A 17,390-nucleotide genomic window follows, 5' to 3' on the forward strand; every position below is an offset into this window, starting at 1 on the left:
AATTTTGTGAATAATACATAATTATCTGCAGGCCGATAGTATTAATCTTCAATCTAAACCATTTTACAGGAGATCTAACTAAATTTGGACAACCTCGAAGTCCTGTAACAGTAGTTTAGTGTACTAAGAGCTTGAAACCACTTTAAACAGTGCCACCTAACGGTCGACTGCTAAACAGCTGCAATTTTCTTCCAGGAGAATGCAAAGAAGGGTCAAGCAGACAAACAAATATTTTAAAATGCACTTATTTATGTAATTGAATACAATTTAAAGCAGCAGAAAGCACATGGGTGGGTTGTGCTGGGGATCGATTTTTAAACAGGTTTGAATTTTTTTATGCTAAATGGCCAAATGGGCATCATGAAAGGTTTTGGGCATGTTTAACAATAATTATTGTATTGGGTTACCATTGTCTCAGATCTTTAACCTTAAACAATTGAAAATCATCATAGATTTATTATCATTATTTTTTTTATAATTTTTTTTATATACAAACGTTATGTTTAGAAGAACGATGTTAATATATATATATATATATATATATATATATATATATATATATATATATATATACATATATATATATAATTATAGTATAAATAGTGATACTAAAATAAACATTTTAGTAGTTGTTTTATGTTTATGATGTTGGAGCAGGTCGCTTTCTGTGATTTTATTCCAAAACGTATAAAGTGTAATTTCCATCACATATAATCAAAGTATGATGTGGCTGAAAGATTTGGTACATTTTGGTAGTTCAAGGAAAATGATGAGAGAGTGAAAGTGTGCTCTCTGTCTCTTCTGTGTGTGTGTGTGTGTGTGTGTGTGTGTGTGACTGGTACAGTATTTTCTGAATAATGTATGCTGCTTGTGGTATCCGCTTCAGTCCCTGATTTTGCCCCGCCCCTTTTAGAGGCGCGCAGCCAATAGCAGATGACAACATCCGGTTTTAGATGTCTGAGAGGGAAGTTCAGAAAAACTTGTAACGTTACAGCTTCCTATGCCGCGAAAATCTCACATTGAATTGAATGTTGTTTTATACTGTTATCTTAAATTATTAGGAAAGTATTACAATACATGTATGTCAATAGTAAGCCTGAGCAAAATAAGGACGTCGTAAGAGTCAGCTGTTTTCAAACTGAACACCAGAAGTCTTCACAGACCGTCCTCGTCTCACTGTGTCGATACGCTCCAGTCTGCGGATTTTACAGGTAATGTCTAAAAGTTTTGTTTGTTAATTCACATGACAATTAAGCATTTGGCCCGACTGTGTGTGGTTTTGTCTTTGACTGACAGAAGTAGGATGAGAATCTACGAATCATGCTGTGACATTACTCATGAATATTAATTAGATTACGTGATATGCCAGGAATGTTGAAAAACGGCGTCTGCCAGACCTAATTAATATACATAACATTACTCCTTACTGTAATTTTTCTTTAAAGATTTGTATGTGCTCAGACTGAAGTGAAATGGTTTTGCTATGTTGCAGCCAGAGAGAGAACAAACATAAATGATTCAATTATACAGTGTGTGTGTGTGTGTGTGTGTGTGTGTGTGTGTGTGCGCGCGTGTGTGTATTAAACCAAGTTAACGTAACCTTGTAAAATATCTTAAGCTCAGTTCAGCTTGCTTCCTAAATGTCCTAGATCTTCAAAATTACAAGTAGTATCAGTTTGGAGTCTGGAATATTTGGGAAAGCTCCTGACATGACAAATATAACAGAGAAATATACATACAAACCCCAGTTTTAGAAAATAAGGTTTTTTTTTATCTTTATCTTTATCTTTTTTATGTCATAATATGGAAGAAAAAATCTGCCAATAGTTTTCATCAAAGTTTACTTATTGAACTTAACTTATAAGAATAAGATCAGACACTATTTATTTATTTTTTATTTATAAAATTTCCAAAACAGGGGTTTTCACAGTGATAGAATAACCATTTAGGGTTCTCCAAAGAACCTTTTAGTGAACGGGTGTTAAAACAATGAGAAAAACATTTTAAAAACTTAAATATAATGTTGGAAGTGTAAAATATAAAATGGAAGTGGCCATTTTAACTTGAATCCACATTCACAGAAAATACCTTAATTCTCTATTCTAAAATAAGGTGGATAAACTATTTTTATGCAGTGGCAAGGTTCTATAGATGCCAAAAGTTACGGAACCATGGAACAATATATGGCATTAAAAAACAACAAACATTACTTTTCAATAGTGTAGTGCCATTACTAAAGAATGCAGGAAAATACAAATAAATATTTTAAGGGGGCACCAGAATGGACAGTATCAGGTCTCTGAAAGAGTGGACATGACAGAATTACAAATAAATCTGTTCATCATTATCATTAAAGCTGAAATGATCTGTTCAGAGTTGATTATTTGGCCTTCTCAGATTCCTGAGATGATTTGAGCTCCAGGATGATGACAGATTGTTGAGTGGAGTGTAATAATGTGTTTGCCCTCCAGCTGAGAACGCATTAGCACCACGGTAAAAGAAGATTCACTCAGACACCAGCTGTCTGAACAGACATTTTTCCTTTAAACCAGCCAACCGAATCAAATCAAGCAATCGGAAGGCCAACCTGTTTGACTCTGCTCTTGAATGTTGCTTGTCAAGAGCCTAATTATACATTTGTACTCACTTCTATACTGCAGGGTTTTTTTTCTATGTGGCATACAGTCAGGACATTAGTATGTGTTGGTACACGTCAATGTTGACACTCTCCAGCGCATAACACAGGCCAAATAATTTCGCTCTACTAGAATTCTGTGTTGGAAATTGCACCCATCTTGGCTGTGGCAGTTTATTGGCCAGGCGGCTGGGTCCCCCGGAGGACTGGTGAAAGCTGTGCGGGGATGACAAGTAAACAAGGAGCGTTTGTTCATAGTTTGGTTTGATGAAAAAAAGGAAAGAAAGGCTAATTATATATTTACATTGTCTCACCCAAGGGATTTTTCCAGCAGGGGTGATGGCAAGACATTAAACGACTCCACTGTTACGAGCAGATCATAAAAACACTCCCTTGTTGTGTCTTTCACAGACCTGTCATTAAGACTAAGAACAACAATTACCCACAAACTCCTGCTCCCGCACACACAAGCTGTTCGAGCACCTTTTTCTACCCCGTTACGCCGTGGTCGCGGTGTGAGAACCTCACCTCCCAGCAGGACGCAGATCAGGATATGTCTCCATTGATAGTTTCAGCCTTGGTCGGTTTTGTTTATTTGTCAAAAATACTTCAGTGCTGAGTTAAGAGCGTTCTGGAAGTTTAAAATGAGTCCATGAAGACTTTATTGCACTACTCAGTGCCGCTTGTATCTTTTTTTCCCCTTTTTCAAACTGGCCGGCTCATGAAATACAGGCTGATGACAAATTAAGAGCCCTCAATTGGGTAACACATTTTCAACTCCCCATTTCCTGATTACAACCCCTGTCATTTTAGACTCTGTACAAAGGACATCATTATTATGGTCTTAACTCTCCCACTCTTTCAGGAATGAGAAACACACTTTTAAAGAAATTATGCAGGGTGCACATGTAGGTCTGCTGGCCTTGAACAGAATAGTTCACTCCCAGAAAGCCTTTTTACCCATGGTTTCTTTTATTCTGTGCGTCCTCGCAGACTTGAGAAGATGGAGGCTGTATCTGAGACAGATGTGCAGTTCTGGATGGCCAAAGCCGTGAACTGGGTGGAGGCTACGTCATGTTCTGCTCTTCTGGACACAAGCAGACACCTTGGCTCTCTGAGGAGCTTTCTCCAGCAAGTTCTGCAGGGGTTGCAACAAATGGTATAATAATGTTAACATCTTGCTTTATTCTTCAAGCTTTATTTTTTGTCTGGAGTTTTGTGAAACATTTTACATAGGTCACAGTTTATCCCTACAGCTATTTTGTTAAATGTTAACATCCATTAAGCAATGTTGTTCTGCATATTCTTAATTTTTCACAAGGAAATGTTCACATTATTGTAACTTTCAAGAACAGGAAAGCAAGATTAGTCTGCCAGAAAACAACTAAAAAACCCTAACATTATCTTCACATTTCAAATTTTTTTAACAGTGTTTTTTTTTTTTTTGCTTTGCTTGTCTTGCGAATGTTTTCTCTGAACTAAAAATATAAATTGTTTTCATTTAAATTATAAATTCTATATTTGTATTTATAATTGCATTTAAATATGCGTTTTAATAGTATAATATATAATTGTGATTTATATAATATAATACCTCCCCCCCCCCTCCCTTAGCTGGAAACTGTGCAGTGAAGGGCATCAAATGATGGCATGCATTAAAAAAACATTATTGATTGGTTTATCTTTTTTATTTTATTCTATTATAACTAGCAGGCAAAAAGTCACAACCATTTGTCAACCAAATACTTAAATTTGCATAAAAAATAAAGGCATAAAAGTACATTTACATGATCGCTGGCATTCACACTGGCCTTGGACCAGTGGGCCATCCATACTGTTGAGCCCTGTTATACTTTTTAACTGTGGTGCTTACATAAATTAAGAGATGCAACTTTTTGGAGAGAGATTTAGCATGCTGACAGCTGTAAGATAGAACTCAACATTAGTCAGTTTTGTAAATGTGTAGTTTTGCACATCTCTACTGCAGAGTTCCTAAAATCACCTTTAAAATGAAGGTCATAGTGCTTTAACTAACTCTTTTAGCACCCCTAACAGAAGCCGCTCTGTGCGGATGAAGGCAGGACATTGGCACAGCCGTGGTGATGATTTAGTGGGCTAATAGCCACCCAGGGACTGCCGGCCTTAACCTAATGTATCCCTGCATCAAGTGTTGCAAATTTGGACGAGGTAAGCCTGGGTTAGGACAAATCTGTAAAGGACCAGTGTTGAGAAAAATTCTGCCTCCCACTGACTCTCCTCACCTTGAAAGAAGGTCTTTATTCATTTAGCAGCAGCCTTTCGAATCAGCAGATCTCCTGTTGGCCCTGCATACCATGCTGCTTGGTGCCTGGTCTGTCGGAAAAGAAAACAATATCTTGCAGGCTTTCTTATTTCAAGTTACAATGCCCCCCCCCTGCCAAAATGCAATCATGTCTTCCATTTCCATCAAATTCGGCATGTGTCAGCCCCTCTGACAGCATTCAGCAACGTGATGGGATCAGGATTTCTTAATTGGCCCTAAACCCTTATTCCCGGCAGAGCCTCGTAAAAAGGCCCAAATGAAGCGGATCTGAACAGCAGCACTTGGATGAGTTAAGGACATGGCTCACGCCTGGGGATGAAAATATGTCTAGTTTATATCAATTTCCTCATTTGCATTCCACCAGAACCGGTTTTCCCACTCCCTGATTGGGACTGCTGGAAAGGGGAGGGTTCACGGTCCCGTAAACTGTTTTCCTCCTACACTGGCGCAGTTGGGTGCCCGCTGGCGATGCGCCCGTGCTCAAGGGGAGGCTGAGAGATGCATGTGTGTGTGAACACATTCGGTATTTGCAAACTTGAGAATGTGAACATTAGACTTTTTTTCCCTTTAACTCCCATGAGAAGACATCTCTGGGATGGTGCACGCAACGACAAAGCTGTTCGTACCCCTGTGCTGGAGCTGGACTTTTTCATTACATTCATGAGAGTCATGTAAATGAACTCTTCAAACCGTTTTTAAAGAGTCCACACTAGGGCAGCATAATTAGTTGCATTAAAGTTGATATTGTGATATGACCTAGAAAAATTTTTTAAAGGCTGCAATTTAATGTTAAATTATTTTGACCGATATATATGTCAGAGAACAACAGCTCTGTGTAGTTAATGTTGCTCCATGTGAAAGCGTGCAGGTGATTACAGATTTACCGCTGATTACAGAACCGGCTTTACTAACAAGATGCGCATTAAATATCGTGCAGCCCTAATTGGAATTTTTGATTTTGTTTTATATATTTTGTGTAAGTTACAATTCTAACTTGAATTATAAAATACTACAATTCTAAACGAAAATTTAAATGATGAAATTTTACTTTAATTTAAATGTTTAAACTAGTGTCTGGGGCCAATAGATGGCTTCAAAAGTTTTCTAGAGAGTATGGAAAAAAAATATGCAGATGACGTATTTTTATGGTTGTTAAAGCTGTAAAACTGCTTTGGAGAAATATTAGGGTTTGAAAAACATAAAACAATTGTTTTTAGGTTTATAAATCTAACATTTAATGTGGGAATAAAAATAATTTCAACTGTGATTATCATTTTTCAATCAGTACAATAACAATATAAAAACAAATTATTTTGCGATCAAAACCTAATATGCTTTCTCTCACAATGTTTATTTATTTTTTACATGAAAATGTAGAGCTGTCTTTACATTTTAGAAACAGGGACGTTAGAAAAGGGATTCATTCCATTTGAGGGTTCCTGGCATCAAAAAGTAAAAAACAAAAACCTGTATTAAATGTTATGATTGTAAATGGGAGGTCTAAAGTTATATATAATTAGTTTAGTGTGTGCTGTGTTAATTATTTTTTGGGCTGCCACAGGGTCTTTTTCTTTTTGTGAAACTTGGCGTGTTAAAGTTCCACAAGAATGGTGTCATTCACTTCATGCGTGCACTGAAATCGTTTAGCATCCAATAATGTATGTGCCTATGGAATGTAAAAAGGCTTAGATCCTTTGTATAGCTTCCAGTTTACAGTAAATTGTCAGGGCACATCTTGAACTGATGCGAAAAGCTGTGATCCTCAACATGCCTTTGCATTAGCGCGCTGGTTTTCATTAATTACGTAACTGACTTTAAAGAAGTGATCAGTGACTCTCTCCGTCTGTCTTCGTGGGAATAGTTTTATAAAATGCAATCAAAAGGATTTTGTTTTGGCTCAAATAGTTCTTAGAGAAATGATGATTGATTTTTTTCATATCAGCTAATTGTTCTTACATGTGATGTCAGCTAACTCTGTAAGTGACATACATTTATTTCTTTACTTAAACTGTCAGTATTACTTAAGAAAAAAAATCTAACAGCTTATGAGCTGAGACAGGGTCTGCTGTTGACAGTTCATTTTGATGAGGAAAAATGCTAAGCAATATAGTTCTGACATGAGAACATTTGTTCCTGCTGAGTTTCTCTCAGCAACCATCAGATCTTCCTTGATGTTTCAAAAACAATCCAAACACATAGTCCTTTAAAACGGCCCTTATTCTGGAACAGGAAGCATCTATTTTAGGATTTTACTGTACATGAAATATGTGTGCAAGGGTAAAGTACGCTAATGTAGGTAGATCATTATCAATCCAGTTCTGATGTGGTCATCATGGAAGGAATATTGCAGAGGAAATGAAAAGAGTCCTAGGACGTATCCTTGTGGAATGCCATACAGTATTTCCAGTTTAATCACTGGAAAAATTCTATTCTCTTTCTTGCTTAGCTTTCACTCTCAGGTGTGGTTTACATCTGGCCACCTGACTTTTTGTTGGGTGTGGTGTGAGCTACATTCATGGTGTTGCAGCATCACAGCAACACCAGATGAAATCTGATTCGGAAGCAAAAAGTTGGTTAAATTTACAAAATGCTAAAAATAGATGCGTCATTAACAATCTATGAAAAAAAAAAAAAAAAACTTAATGCTGCCATGGTGTTAAAAAGTGAATAAATAAATAAATTTACAATCTATGAGATGAGTACTAGTCTATATATTTGGAAAAAAATTTGATATAAGTTTTCAACTAAAGGTATGTCCAGTACATTGACCTTTAATGCTAATTTGATTGCAATAGGTTTGAATCTAACCTGCACCGCTTTACAATGACAAATTGGATTATTCACTTGTATAACTTGGTCTGCACTGTGATTCTATGAATGTTTAGTCCAATTGCAGTTTATTTTTCATAATGCAGATGCTGGTTTTTGCTATTGATGTCTCAGGTATGTGTGTTTACTGTATAACAGAGCTCCACTAGTGAGGCCATGAAGACATTTCCTTTTGTGGGCCAGTTCCTGGGAAGACTTTGTTGGAACCCATGTGTTATTGCGGATGGTAAATTTACGACTCTTTTACACTCGGGGTGTGTTTCCCATTTGAGACCAAGAAATGTGTCTGCATGGGTTGGGTATTTACACTAATTTTCCAATGAACCCTGTAGCGGCCTGCTGGGCATCTGTTCTGTTATTTGGCTCGCTTTCACTAACTCTCTTTCTCTGTCTGATCAACAGTTCCCTTTGCTATAAAGTTATATCAGACCTGTTCTTCACATGCAGCATTAAAAATGCTTCTTAAAAAGATGTGATTTATTGCAATAGTTATTCTGTACTTTTTACCCCATTATATACTATAAAGTGAGGTCCAAGAGTCTAATACTCTTGTGAATGCTTCTGTTAATTTTTTTTTAAAAACATGATATTATAAATTATTTAATTAAATGTATGCATATTTTTGTCAGAAATTAAGTTAGATGTATAACAATTTGAGTAAAGAGTAAACTCACTGGAAGCAAGGAAATCTGCCTTTTTGTTCAAGATCACATACTCACAAATGTGTTAATTTGATTATTGACATTCAAATAGTGCAGAATCGAAGAAATAGTGTAATATTTTATTTTTGTTTTGTTTCTTTGTTTACAGTTGTTTGAAGATCTAAAGCTTTTGTCTCTAGCTTTTAAATTAACTTTGAATCTCAGAGTAATGTCAGTTTAGCCTAGTTTGTGCCCGATATTATAAATGCATGCATGTTTTAGGTTCTCTGTCACAGATAATATGAATATCAACATTTTATAAATGCCATTTTGTCCTATGATCTTGTTTATGTTTGCTCAGAGAGGAGCCAGAGACTCCTGCTGCAGTGTTTGAGTTGTCTGTACAGTGCTGAGCCAATGAATGCTGTCGAACAAAAAGCCAACATGTGGATCAAGGTAAAACAACATTTCATCTCTTTACTGACCCTCATGTTGATTAAATAGATAAATAAATTGCCAAAGCAGTATTACAAATTGATATCCTGACAGACACAATAAAAATGGAATATATTGGTTGTTTAATTCAAATTGCAAAAAGAAGAAAAATTAATTATTTTATCAGAATTGTTATTAAAATGACAATGAAGCGTTTTAAAGCGTTTTTGACCCCTTTGGTGTTTGTAATGTGCATAATAAGGATCATATTCTTCCAGACCCCTACTTAAAACAGTTTTCAAACTGTCAAGAGAGTTTTAGAAATTACCAATGAACACTTTTATATTTAGTCCTTATGTTATGTTCGATTTCTGGGTACGATTTTGATGGAGCGGGTCAAATTGACCCTAATTGTCTTCAGTGCAATTCCCTAAATATCACATCATTAAAAATAAGAAGGAATCAGGTTTGAACAGAATTTTTATAATTTTAAGTATTTGTCACACAGTGCAAAACATTAGTATTAGAAAGTATGATTTTTTTTTTTCGCCACATTTTTTAACCCCTTAACTGTTAACTTCCCGCTGGTAAAGTTTACTTCTATATTACTGTAATCTATACTACTATATTGCAGTTAAATCCTAATCTAATCATGACAAACTATATATCGTTGGAAAGGTCTAAGACTTCTAAATAGATATTTTATCACTGTTTTGGTTACAAATGATGTAGGAACCGTAATTGACTCCATATTTGATGGTTATTTTGTGATAGAAGTAATTATGAGAGAAGAATTCCATCAAAAAACATTGGAGTTTGAATGGCACCTGGTTTTGGTATAACTACTAAACTAAATTGAAACTTATTTAGACATGTTCATGGCCCTAAATGAGAAGAAATTATACAATTTCTGGAAGAAAAAGGAAAGTTAAATAGTATTTCATATACATTTAAAAATATAAATGATAGCAAAAAAAAAAAAAGTCTGAGAGAGTCTTTTTCAGCACTGAAAACAATGAGAAAAAGAAAATTTTTCATAACATATTGACAAATTGACCCTTGAACATCAAAATCATCAGAAAATTATTTGTTTGCTCTTCAAAACACATCAGTGTATCCTCAATTTGCATGCATGTTCATGGCCCTAAATGAGAAAAGGTCACAATATATCAAGAATAAAATCACAGATTTACTGGTATTTCTGACAGCTCGAAAATCAAAATGAGTCAAATTGATGGAGCATAATACCAGGGTTAAGGAGATGCAATCAGGGTTGGGAGATGAAAGGTGATGAAAAAGAACCAAAATAATTGTACACTTTCAACTTTTTACAGAGTTCACACAGATGGTTTACCATAAGCAATACAGAACCCCTCGCATTTCTGCCAGATTCAAACGTGTGTGCATTCGTTTGATTATTTTTTTCATCTAATAAAACATAGCGCTAATTAAAGCAGGGCTTTTAAAGTAAACTTTTAATTTGCCAGATGTTTTTTGACCTATACGAAGGGAAGTGGAGTCAGAGGGAGGTGTGGGTTCTCTGTCAGGGGTTCAGTCACGGTGTTTAATCTTGCATTGTTTATTTGCTTAGCTAACAGTTCCCAGCAGCAGCAGTGTTTGTATGTATGGTTTGTTAGGGAATGATATAGAACAAAAAACAGAGATTAGGATTTGATTTGTGCAATAACGTTCCAGATTATAGGCACATGCGTATTCACTTGATCAATGAAACATGGGAAGAGGAAGACAATCCAACAAAGTCTGACCTATAAAAGGTCATAAAGCTTGCTGTTTTTGACTTTTACTTTTTGTAGACTGGCCGGTCTCCTTCTGCTGATTTGTATGTCATAATTACACCATGATACAATGGTAATGCCATGCTTTTTTGGACTTTTGAAGTACCATGAATTATCACATAAAAACAATTACTAAGCCATGGCATCATTCCTCAGTTTTGATCACACTGGAAGCGTGTTCTATGTTTAATGGCATATCACTTTCTGATTTGTTCTGTCTTGCTGTGACCTAATTACTGTCCAATGTCTTTGGTCTTTTTCTTGTTGTGCTTTGGCAAATTGATTTGGTTTGTGTTCATTTCCCCGGGGGTCTTTCTTCTCCTCCCAGCCTGACGTCTTGCTTCTCCCAGAAAGCTGATCTCTTTTTCCATTCTGGTGTTTGTTGCGGTTCTAATGGACTGTGCATTTTTCCGTTTATCCTATCCTTGTTTGTTTGGAGCGCTGTTTACTGTCACTGTCAACATGTAAAGACTCACCCATCTGAGACAGCCTTCATCATGTGGATCGGCATGGGTTATAATGTGAGGTTCATCTGGGATGATTCCAGCTGATCCCCCAGAGCCTCAACGGCAGCGATGGCCTGTGTTCCTTTAGCTGCTCGACATGAATAAACAAACGGTTCTGTCATTCACAAGGCCAACTTGGTTGTGGTGTTCTTGTGGGTGGTTTAACCCAGAAGATGAGACGGAGAAGAATGACGATGCTTCTGCAGAGCCACGGAGAGACATTTGTGTCTGTTAATAAAGGGCCGGTTGCCCATTCTTCTGTGATTCTTCGCTCTGGAGCGCCAGCTTGACTCTCTCTCTCCACATCAGAGAGACCAGACCATGTCTGAAGGCCCCTCCACTCCTTCAGGGCTCCTGGGGGTCTGGAAGCAGTCCTCTGGGAGACTTGTGTGGTCTTTTTAAGTATTCTACATTTACCTCTGCAGACGCATTTGAGAACTGTTTTAGGCTGATCAGAATGACTTTAATATCTCTTGTCACGTTTTTTGTTTGATATTATATATATTTTCTTCAAGCCTCTAATAGGATTAAAAAGCATAAAACGTAGCCCTCATCTGAATGACATGAACAATTCCTTAAATCTCATAATGCATGTAAAATATCATAGATTTTTGATTGCCACACTGTTTTATTAATGAAAAACAATATTGCATTATTTGAAAAATTATGAAGAGGAGTCTCATTAAATGAAATTCCTGAGAACATATTATCTGACAATTACCAGAATTAAAATTGTACTCAATTGATTTAAATTAATTTGAACCTCCCAAAAAAAAAAAAAAAAAAATTCTAAAGCTAGCCTAAACTGGTTGACTGTTCTTAGCTGGTTTAAGCTGGAAGTAACTGGTTTTAACTCACGGCTGCTCAAAAACAGTCCAACTTATGAAAGTAACATATTCATTGTCTAACAAAACATCATCAATGTGGGATGTTTTCAAATAAAATGTGTTAATTTTACTTTTATAAAATGGCTTTCAGTTGAAAAAAATGATTCATCAAAAGGCAATGCACATTCATGTTTATCAGGAAAATTCATCCCACATTTTTTGTGTGTGTGAGTGTAATATGGAAAGAGGCTATATGTATTTTACTAAAGTATTTTGAGACAAATATAACTCCTAGATAAAAAAGACATCAAGGTCAGAATGGATCAAAAGTTTGGTTTCCAATGCTAAAACTAATTAAGAAATTTTTATGTATCTCTTTCAGGTCAGAATGGACCTGAATGCACTTAAATCATGTGGCATATCTGTGAGGCATGCACATTTGGTCAATTTTAGTATTAATAGTTTAACAATATGTAGTTTGGTTGCTTGTTTAAAGATCTTTAAGCTAGAGTCATATGAGTCAATGTTTTTTCTTCCTCTTTTTTGTTTTGTTTTAGGCATATTGTAAGTTGTTTTGATTTAGTTTGGGCATCCATGTGGTTTAGTGCTGTCTAAATTACCACTTTGAAGAACAAAAAAAAAAAAAAAAATCATCATGGCAGATGCCATGTTTCTCCACCTCAAGGTATAGAAAAAAAACAAGAGAATGTAAGAAGGCTGTGTTTCATTGGCCTGCGCTGTAGCCGCAGCCCAGCTTAGAGTTAAGTGTGATCTGCAGTGTGTTTTTGCTGTTCAGATGGTAGTAATTGAGCCTCTTTGGGTCTGTGGAGGACATCTTAGCATACTGTAGACCTAAAGAAACCACATGGCCCCTCCGCAAGCAGACATGCTTTCTGTCAAGGCTTAAACCCTGTGCTTTCATAAACAGACAGGCCTTGCCACCCGTTTCCATTGTCTTTTTTCCTTTCTTTCTTATTATTTGAGTGCAACCTAGAGATGTATTTATGTTGAGAAAATAGTGGTCCAATCACATACAAAGCAAAATAATTCAGTTATTGATGTTTATTGGTGTGTGATGAATATATTTGGCAATAAATGGAGGGTGTTGTGTTTACAAGCTGTCATCAACATAGTTTTATGTTATGTATCTGTTCTGGACAGAATATGTTTTGTCATCTGATCTCGGAGGAGGAGGGCAGTGTAGCTCATGCTACAGTAAAACATGCTGGATTAACCCCGAAGCGATACCACTCAGAGGCTCTTCAGAAGGTTGGAATTATTCTTCAGAATCTTGACATGTTAGTAATCAAGAAATGGTTAGTGTGATAGAAAGGCTGGAAAATATATCTGAACTTAGTCCTTTTTTTTCAGTCTGTTTATGATTTTCGATAGCATCTATTTTCTTTCCCCTCACAGACACTGTTGTTTGAACTAAACAGCCTCTATTGCCATGTATATTGCAAGAAGTAAAATACTGTACAGTGAAAAGTATAGTTTAAATAATGCATATTCTATTCATTAAAAAATACCACTGAATTTCACATTGCATCCTTTTATTAAAAATTGAGCGATGATGCAAGCAAATCATAAAAATAATTAATTTAATTTATGTTTTGAACCAAGAAAATTAACTATTTTTGCTTCTGAAGTTTGAGAACAGTATGTAAAAATTGTGATGGACAAATATATATATATATATATAATTTTTTTTATTATTTTTTTTTTTATTAATGTATGTAAATGCTATGTAATTTTACATTGCCAACTAAAACATGCATTGTGAATATTAGATGCAGTATATTGCTCAGCCACAAATGTATTTTCCACTCATTTACATGAGAAAATGGCTGTTTATATGTGACTTCATAATCTGAAACTAATACCATGTTAAAGTTTGAAGTCATTTTTAAACTGCATTCAATTTATGAAATTAAAGGCAAACTGTGGTGTCCTGCTGTCACTTTCAGCTTGTGTCATTGATGACAGAGGAGGTCATTAAAAGCTGTGACAGCTTGCCAAACACATCCAGGTAATAAAACTTTAACATCAATCTGGAGATACATGTAAATTAGTTTGCTTTACACCTGAAAAATACATTTTCTCTAACATTCAAACAATTTGTCAGACAAATAGTACACTCTCACACTTCTTTTATTTATTGTTTATTTGGTTATAGGTGTTCAAATGGGAATATTCATGCCATGTCAACAGCATGCGCTGCCTTGGTCACATGTCCTCAGATGTCTCCTCTTATTGGAGCTTTGTTGAAGCATTCCATGTTGTGTGGCTCGTCCTGTCTGAATCAAGAGTTCATTAAGGAAGTCAGCGAGGCCTTGATCAGGTGGGTGTCATTAGAGTGCAGCATTTAATGACAGCACACAGATTGTGTTGATGTGTTTTCTGTCTGTCTCTCCTCCACAGTAAGAGGCTTGTGTTGGAGGATGAGGCCGTAGTGAACCTGTGGTGTTACAGTCCCACCTGTCTGGAGGGGGCAGCAGTGAGCTTTCTGGAATCTGTGCTGTCTGACCACGAAACAGTGACACAGAGTCTGGACAAACATGTTCATGACTCATTACTGGTGAGCTTGATTTCTTCTATATTAACATTTTTCTTTTCTTGATTCCAAAAGATAGAGACCACATTAAAAGTATTTTTTTAAATCATAAAATTTTAATCTGAAAATAAACAAATGTGTGTTTAAATTCAAAAACCCTTTCTTTCTTTCTTTCTTTCTTGAATCAGCTTTTCACTTTTCAATCTGTTATTCTGATATAATAATCTATTTTTTATCATTAAAATGCTAAACTAAAGCATTTTCAATAGTGGTGTCATACTTTTTGATCCCACATGTTGCATATTGCCAAAATATTACTCTTAAAAACTATTAAACAAATTATTAAAAAATATTAGCACCTTAAGGCAACAGAACATCATCATGTTTATTAGCAACAGTTCACACTGTTTTGTTTGATGGCAACTAGTACCACGTGTCATAATATTTGCTTTGGTTGCTCATTAATTTGGTGCTGCTGTGTTGACAGTAAAAATATGGTAGTAAAAAAGGAATTTAATGCTCTGTTGTTGGTATGGTACACAGCGTGTGAAGGCCTCTTTTTAAGAACAGACACAAATAGCATGATGTAAAGCAGGCTCACGGTCCATATACATCTTTATGAGGCTGCTTCATACCTACATGAAGAAAGTTTAAATGACTCCAATCAAGACCTCATTTACATGTCTGTCTAAGGACGTCAAACAGTCGTCTTGTAGCTTACGTTCGTTATGATCTGTTTAGTGTCTCATTCTGAGCAGTACAGACAGGTAAAATGAGGCCCAAATGCAGCTGCATTCAGCTCTTGTTTGTTTGTGCTCGAGAGCAGATTGAACTCTGCACTGTGTTTACGTTGCAGGAACAAGTTGTTTAAACTGCAATCAAAAAGGGGAAACCAGAAATTAGTTTCACATTTCTGTTTTCATCCACCTTCCTCAAAGCTAAAATCCAATAACAATAAACAGCATCTTCCAGCGTCCCACTGCCAGAAAGAGGATGTTTTTGCCATGCTGTAATTGACCCTCCCTGAAGTGTTAGGAGAAGGTATGGATGAGTTCAGAAAGCCCATCTGTTTTCACTAGGGAGAGAAAGCTTCAGCCTTCATAACAAATAAAAGCAGACAGCCCTTTCCGATGCCTCTGCTTATGTCACATTGAGTTTTTTAATTTCTGATTATTTCTTCATCATCGTGTTGTTCCAAGCATTTTATTTCTTTATTTACCGTATTACTTTTTTAAAATTAATTAAGTTATTTATTAAGAATACCAAGGCAATTTCTTTCCATATAATAATTCTGTCAAGCTAAAAAAAAAACATAAATTGCTGTAAAAATCTAAATGTTGTAAAATTTAGGCCAAACTGCTGCTTCTCAAAAATAAGCTTGTGTTCACTATATGGAAAATAGCAGCCTAGATATATTTTTTTTAATATTCCTTTTTGTCCCACTAAAAAAATAAAGTGATGCATGTTTGGAGCAACATGAGGGCAATCCGAAACAAGAAGGCACCTGTGCACTGGAGAGAAACTGGAATCAACCATGCTACCATCCAAACGTTATTAACACAGTGAAAGCAGGAATATTTTACAATTAAAAATAACTCTTTTTCTATTTTAAAATACAATTTGTTTCGGTGACGGCAAAGCTGAATATCCATTACTCCAGTCTTTAGTGTTACATGATCCTTCAGAAAGCATTCCAATATGCTAATTTGTCACTCAGTCAATTTGATTATTATTATCATTTTGTGTTTCTTGAAACTGATCATTTTTCCGGATTCTTTGATGAATTGAAAGGTCAAAAGACCAGCATTTATTTGAAATAGAAAGCTTTTGTAAATGTCTCAACTGTCAAATTTGATCAATTTAATGCATCCTTGCTAAATAAAAGTATTAATTTTATCTAAATGACCTCAAGCTTTTAAATGGTAGTGTAGAATAATTGTGTCCGAATCTGTGATTTATGAATACATGTCAGCTTCAGGTTCATTTGAATGTTTGTGTGAAAAATTGCTTGTGATTGCAGTTTTGTTCAACGGTTTATGACATTGGCTGAGAGTTGTTGAGCTCTGTATCCTATGATCTCTCTCTGATATCTATCGCTCTCTCTTCTATTTTTGAGACAGGATCATACCATCTAGTGTTTGTTGCTGAAATGCGTCTCTTTTTATTGGAGCAGCAAATTGGCGGCTTTTGGCAAGCGTTGATTAGCTGAGGTTATGGGAATATCTGAGATGCTTTAGGGTTTGTGGGGGGGGGGGGGGTGCTTGGGAGGGGGGTGGTGTGTGAGGATCGCGTGTGTGTGTGTGCGCTTACAAAGGGGAGATGAGGGTGCCTGTGGACTGGGTGGGGCAAATGTTTTAATGGTCCCAAATGAAGGAGAGAATAATGAGGCTTCTCCCTGTGGCCTACACACACAAACACATGCACAAACAAAGACAAATGCTCTAAGGATCAAAGACCGCAAGGGCACATGTGGGCTTTCTGGAGCACTGATGTTTTGGGTCTGGATGAAATGTTTTTATGACATTCTTTGCCCATATGAACTATGGGTATATTAATGAAACCTGTTCTATTAAAATATGAGCATGTAAGTTTACGTGCTGCACCAGACATGCATGTACAGCTGCTTGGATGTCATTTTTAACTCTCTTTCACATGAATTTAAAACAGATGATATTCCTGTATAATAAAGCACTGAGCAGTTTGTTGGTAAGAAAGTTGGCTGTTAAACTTGCAGCACTGAATTATGGGAGAGGTCTGTATGAGATGCCAACAGGTCCTCATTATTATTACAGCATTGCCCCCTAGTGCTTGAGAGAGGAGATGACGAAAATGCATTGTTCCTAATGCTTTGCAGTGTTCTTCCCC

General features: G+C 36.0%; 1 protein-coding gene across 1 annotated transcript in view; it reads left to right on the forward strand.

Annotated features, from left to right (window-relative positions):
• Window positions 1-939: 939 nt before the first annotated feature.
• The window catches only part of fancc (FA complementation group C), a 29,631-nt gene continuing 13,180 nt past the window's right edge, over window positions 940-17,390 (forward strand). Inside the window, exons 1-8 of the mRNA XM_052563519.1 lie at window positions 940-1,211; window positions 3,629-3,794; window positions 7,905-7,992; window positions 8,769-8,863; window positions 13,133-13,240; window positions 13,939-14,000; window positions 14,148-14,312; window positions 14,393-14,549. Coding sequence (XP_052419479.1) covers window positions 1,078-1,211; window positions 3,629-3,794; window positions 7,905-7,992; window positions 8,769-8,863; window positions 13,133-13,240; window positions 13,939-14,000; window positions 14,148-14,312; window positions 14,393-14,549 — 975 coding nt within the window. The 5' untranslated portion in view covers window positions 940-1,077. The remainder of the gene's footprint in view (window positions 1,212-3,628; window positions 3,795-7,904; window positions 7,993-8,768; window positions 8,864-13,132; window positions 13,241-13,938; window positions 14,001-14,147; window positions 14,313-14,392; window positions 14,550-17,390) is intronic.

This window comes from Carassius gibelio, chromosome B8 (assembly GCF_023724105.1).
Source record: "Carassius gibelio isolate Cgi1373 ecotype wild population from Czech Republic chromosome B8, carGib1.2-hapl.c, whole genome shotgun sequence".
Taxonomy (NCBI): Eukaryota; Metazoa; Chordata; class Actinopteri; order Cypriniformes; family Cyprinidae; genus Carassius; species Carassius gibelio.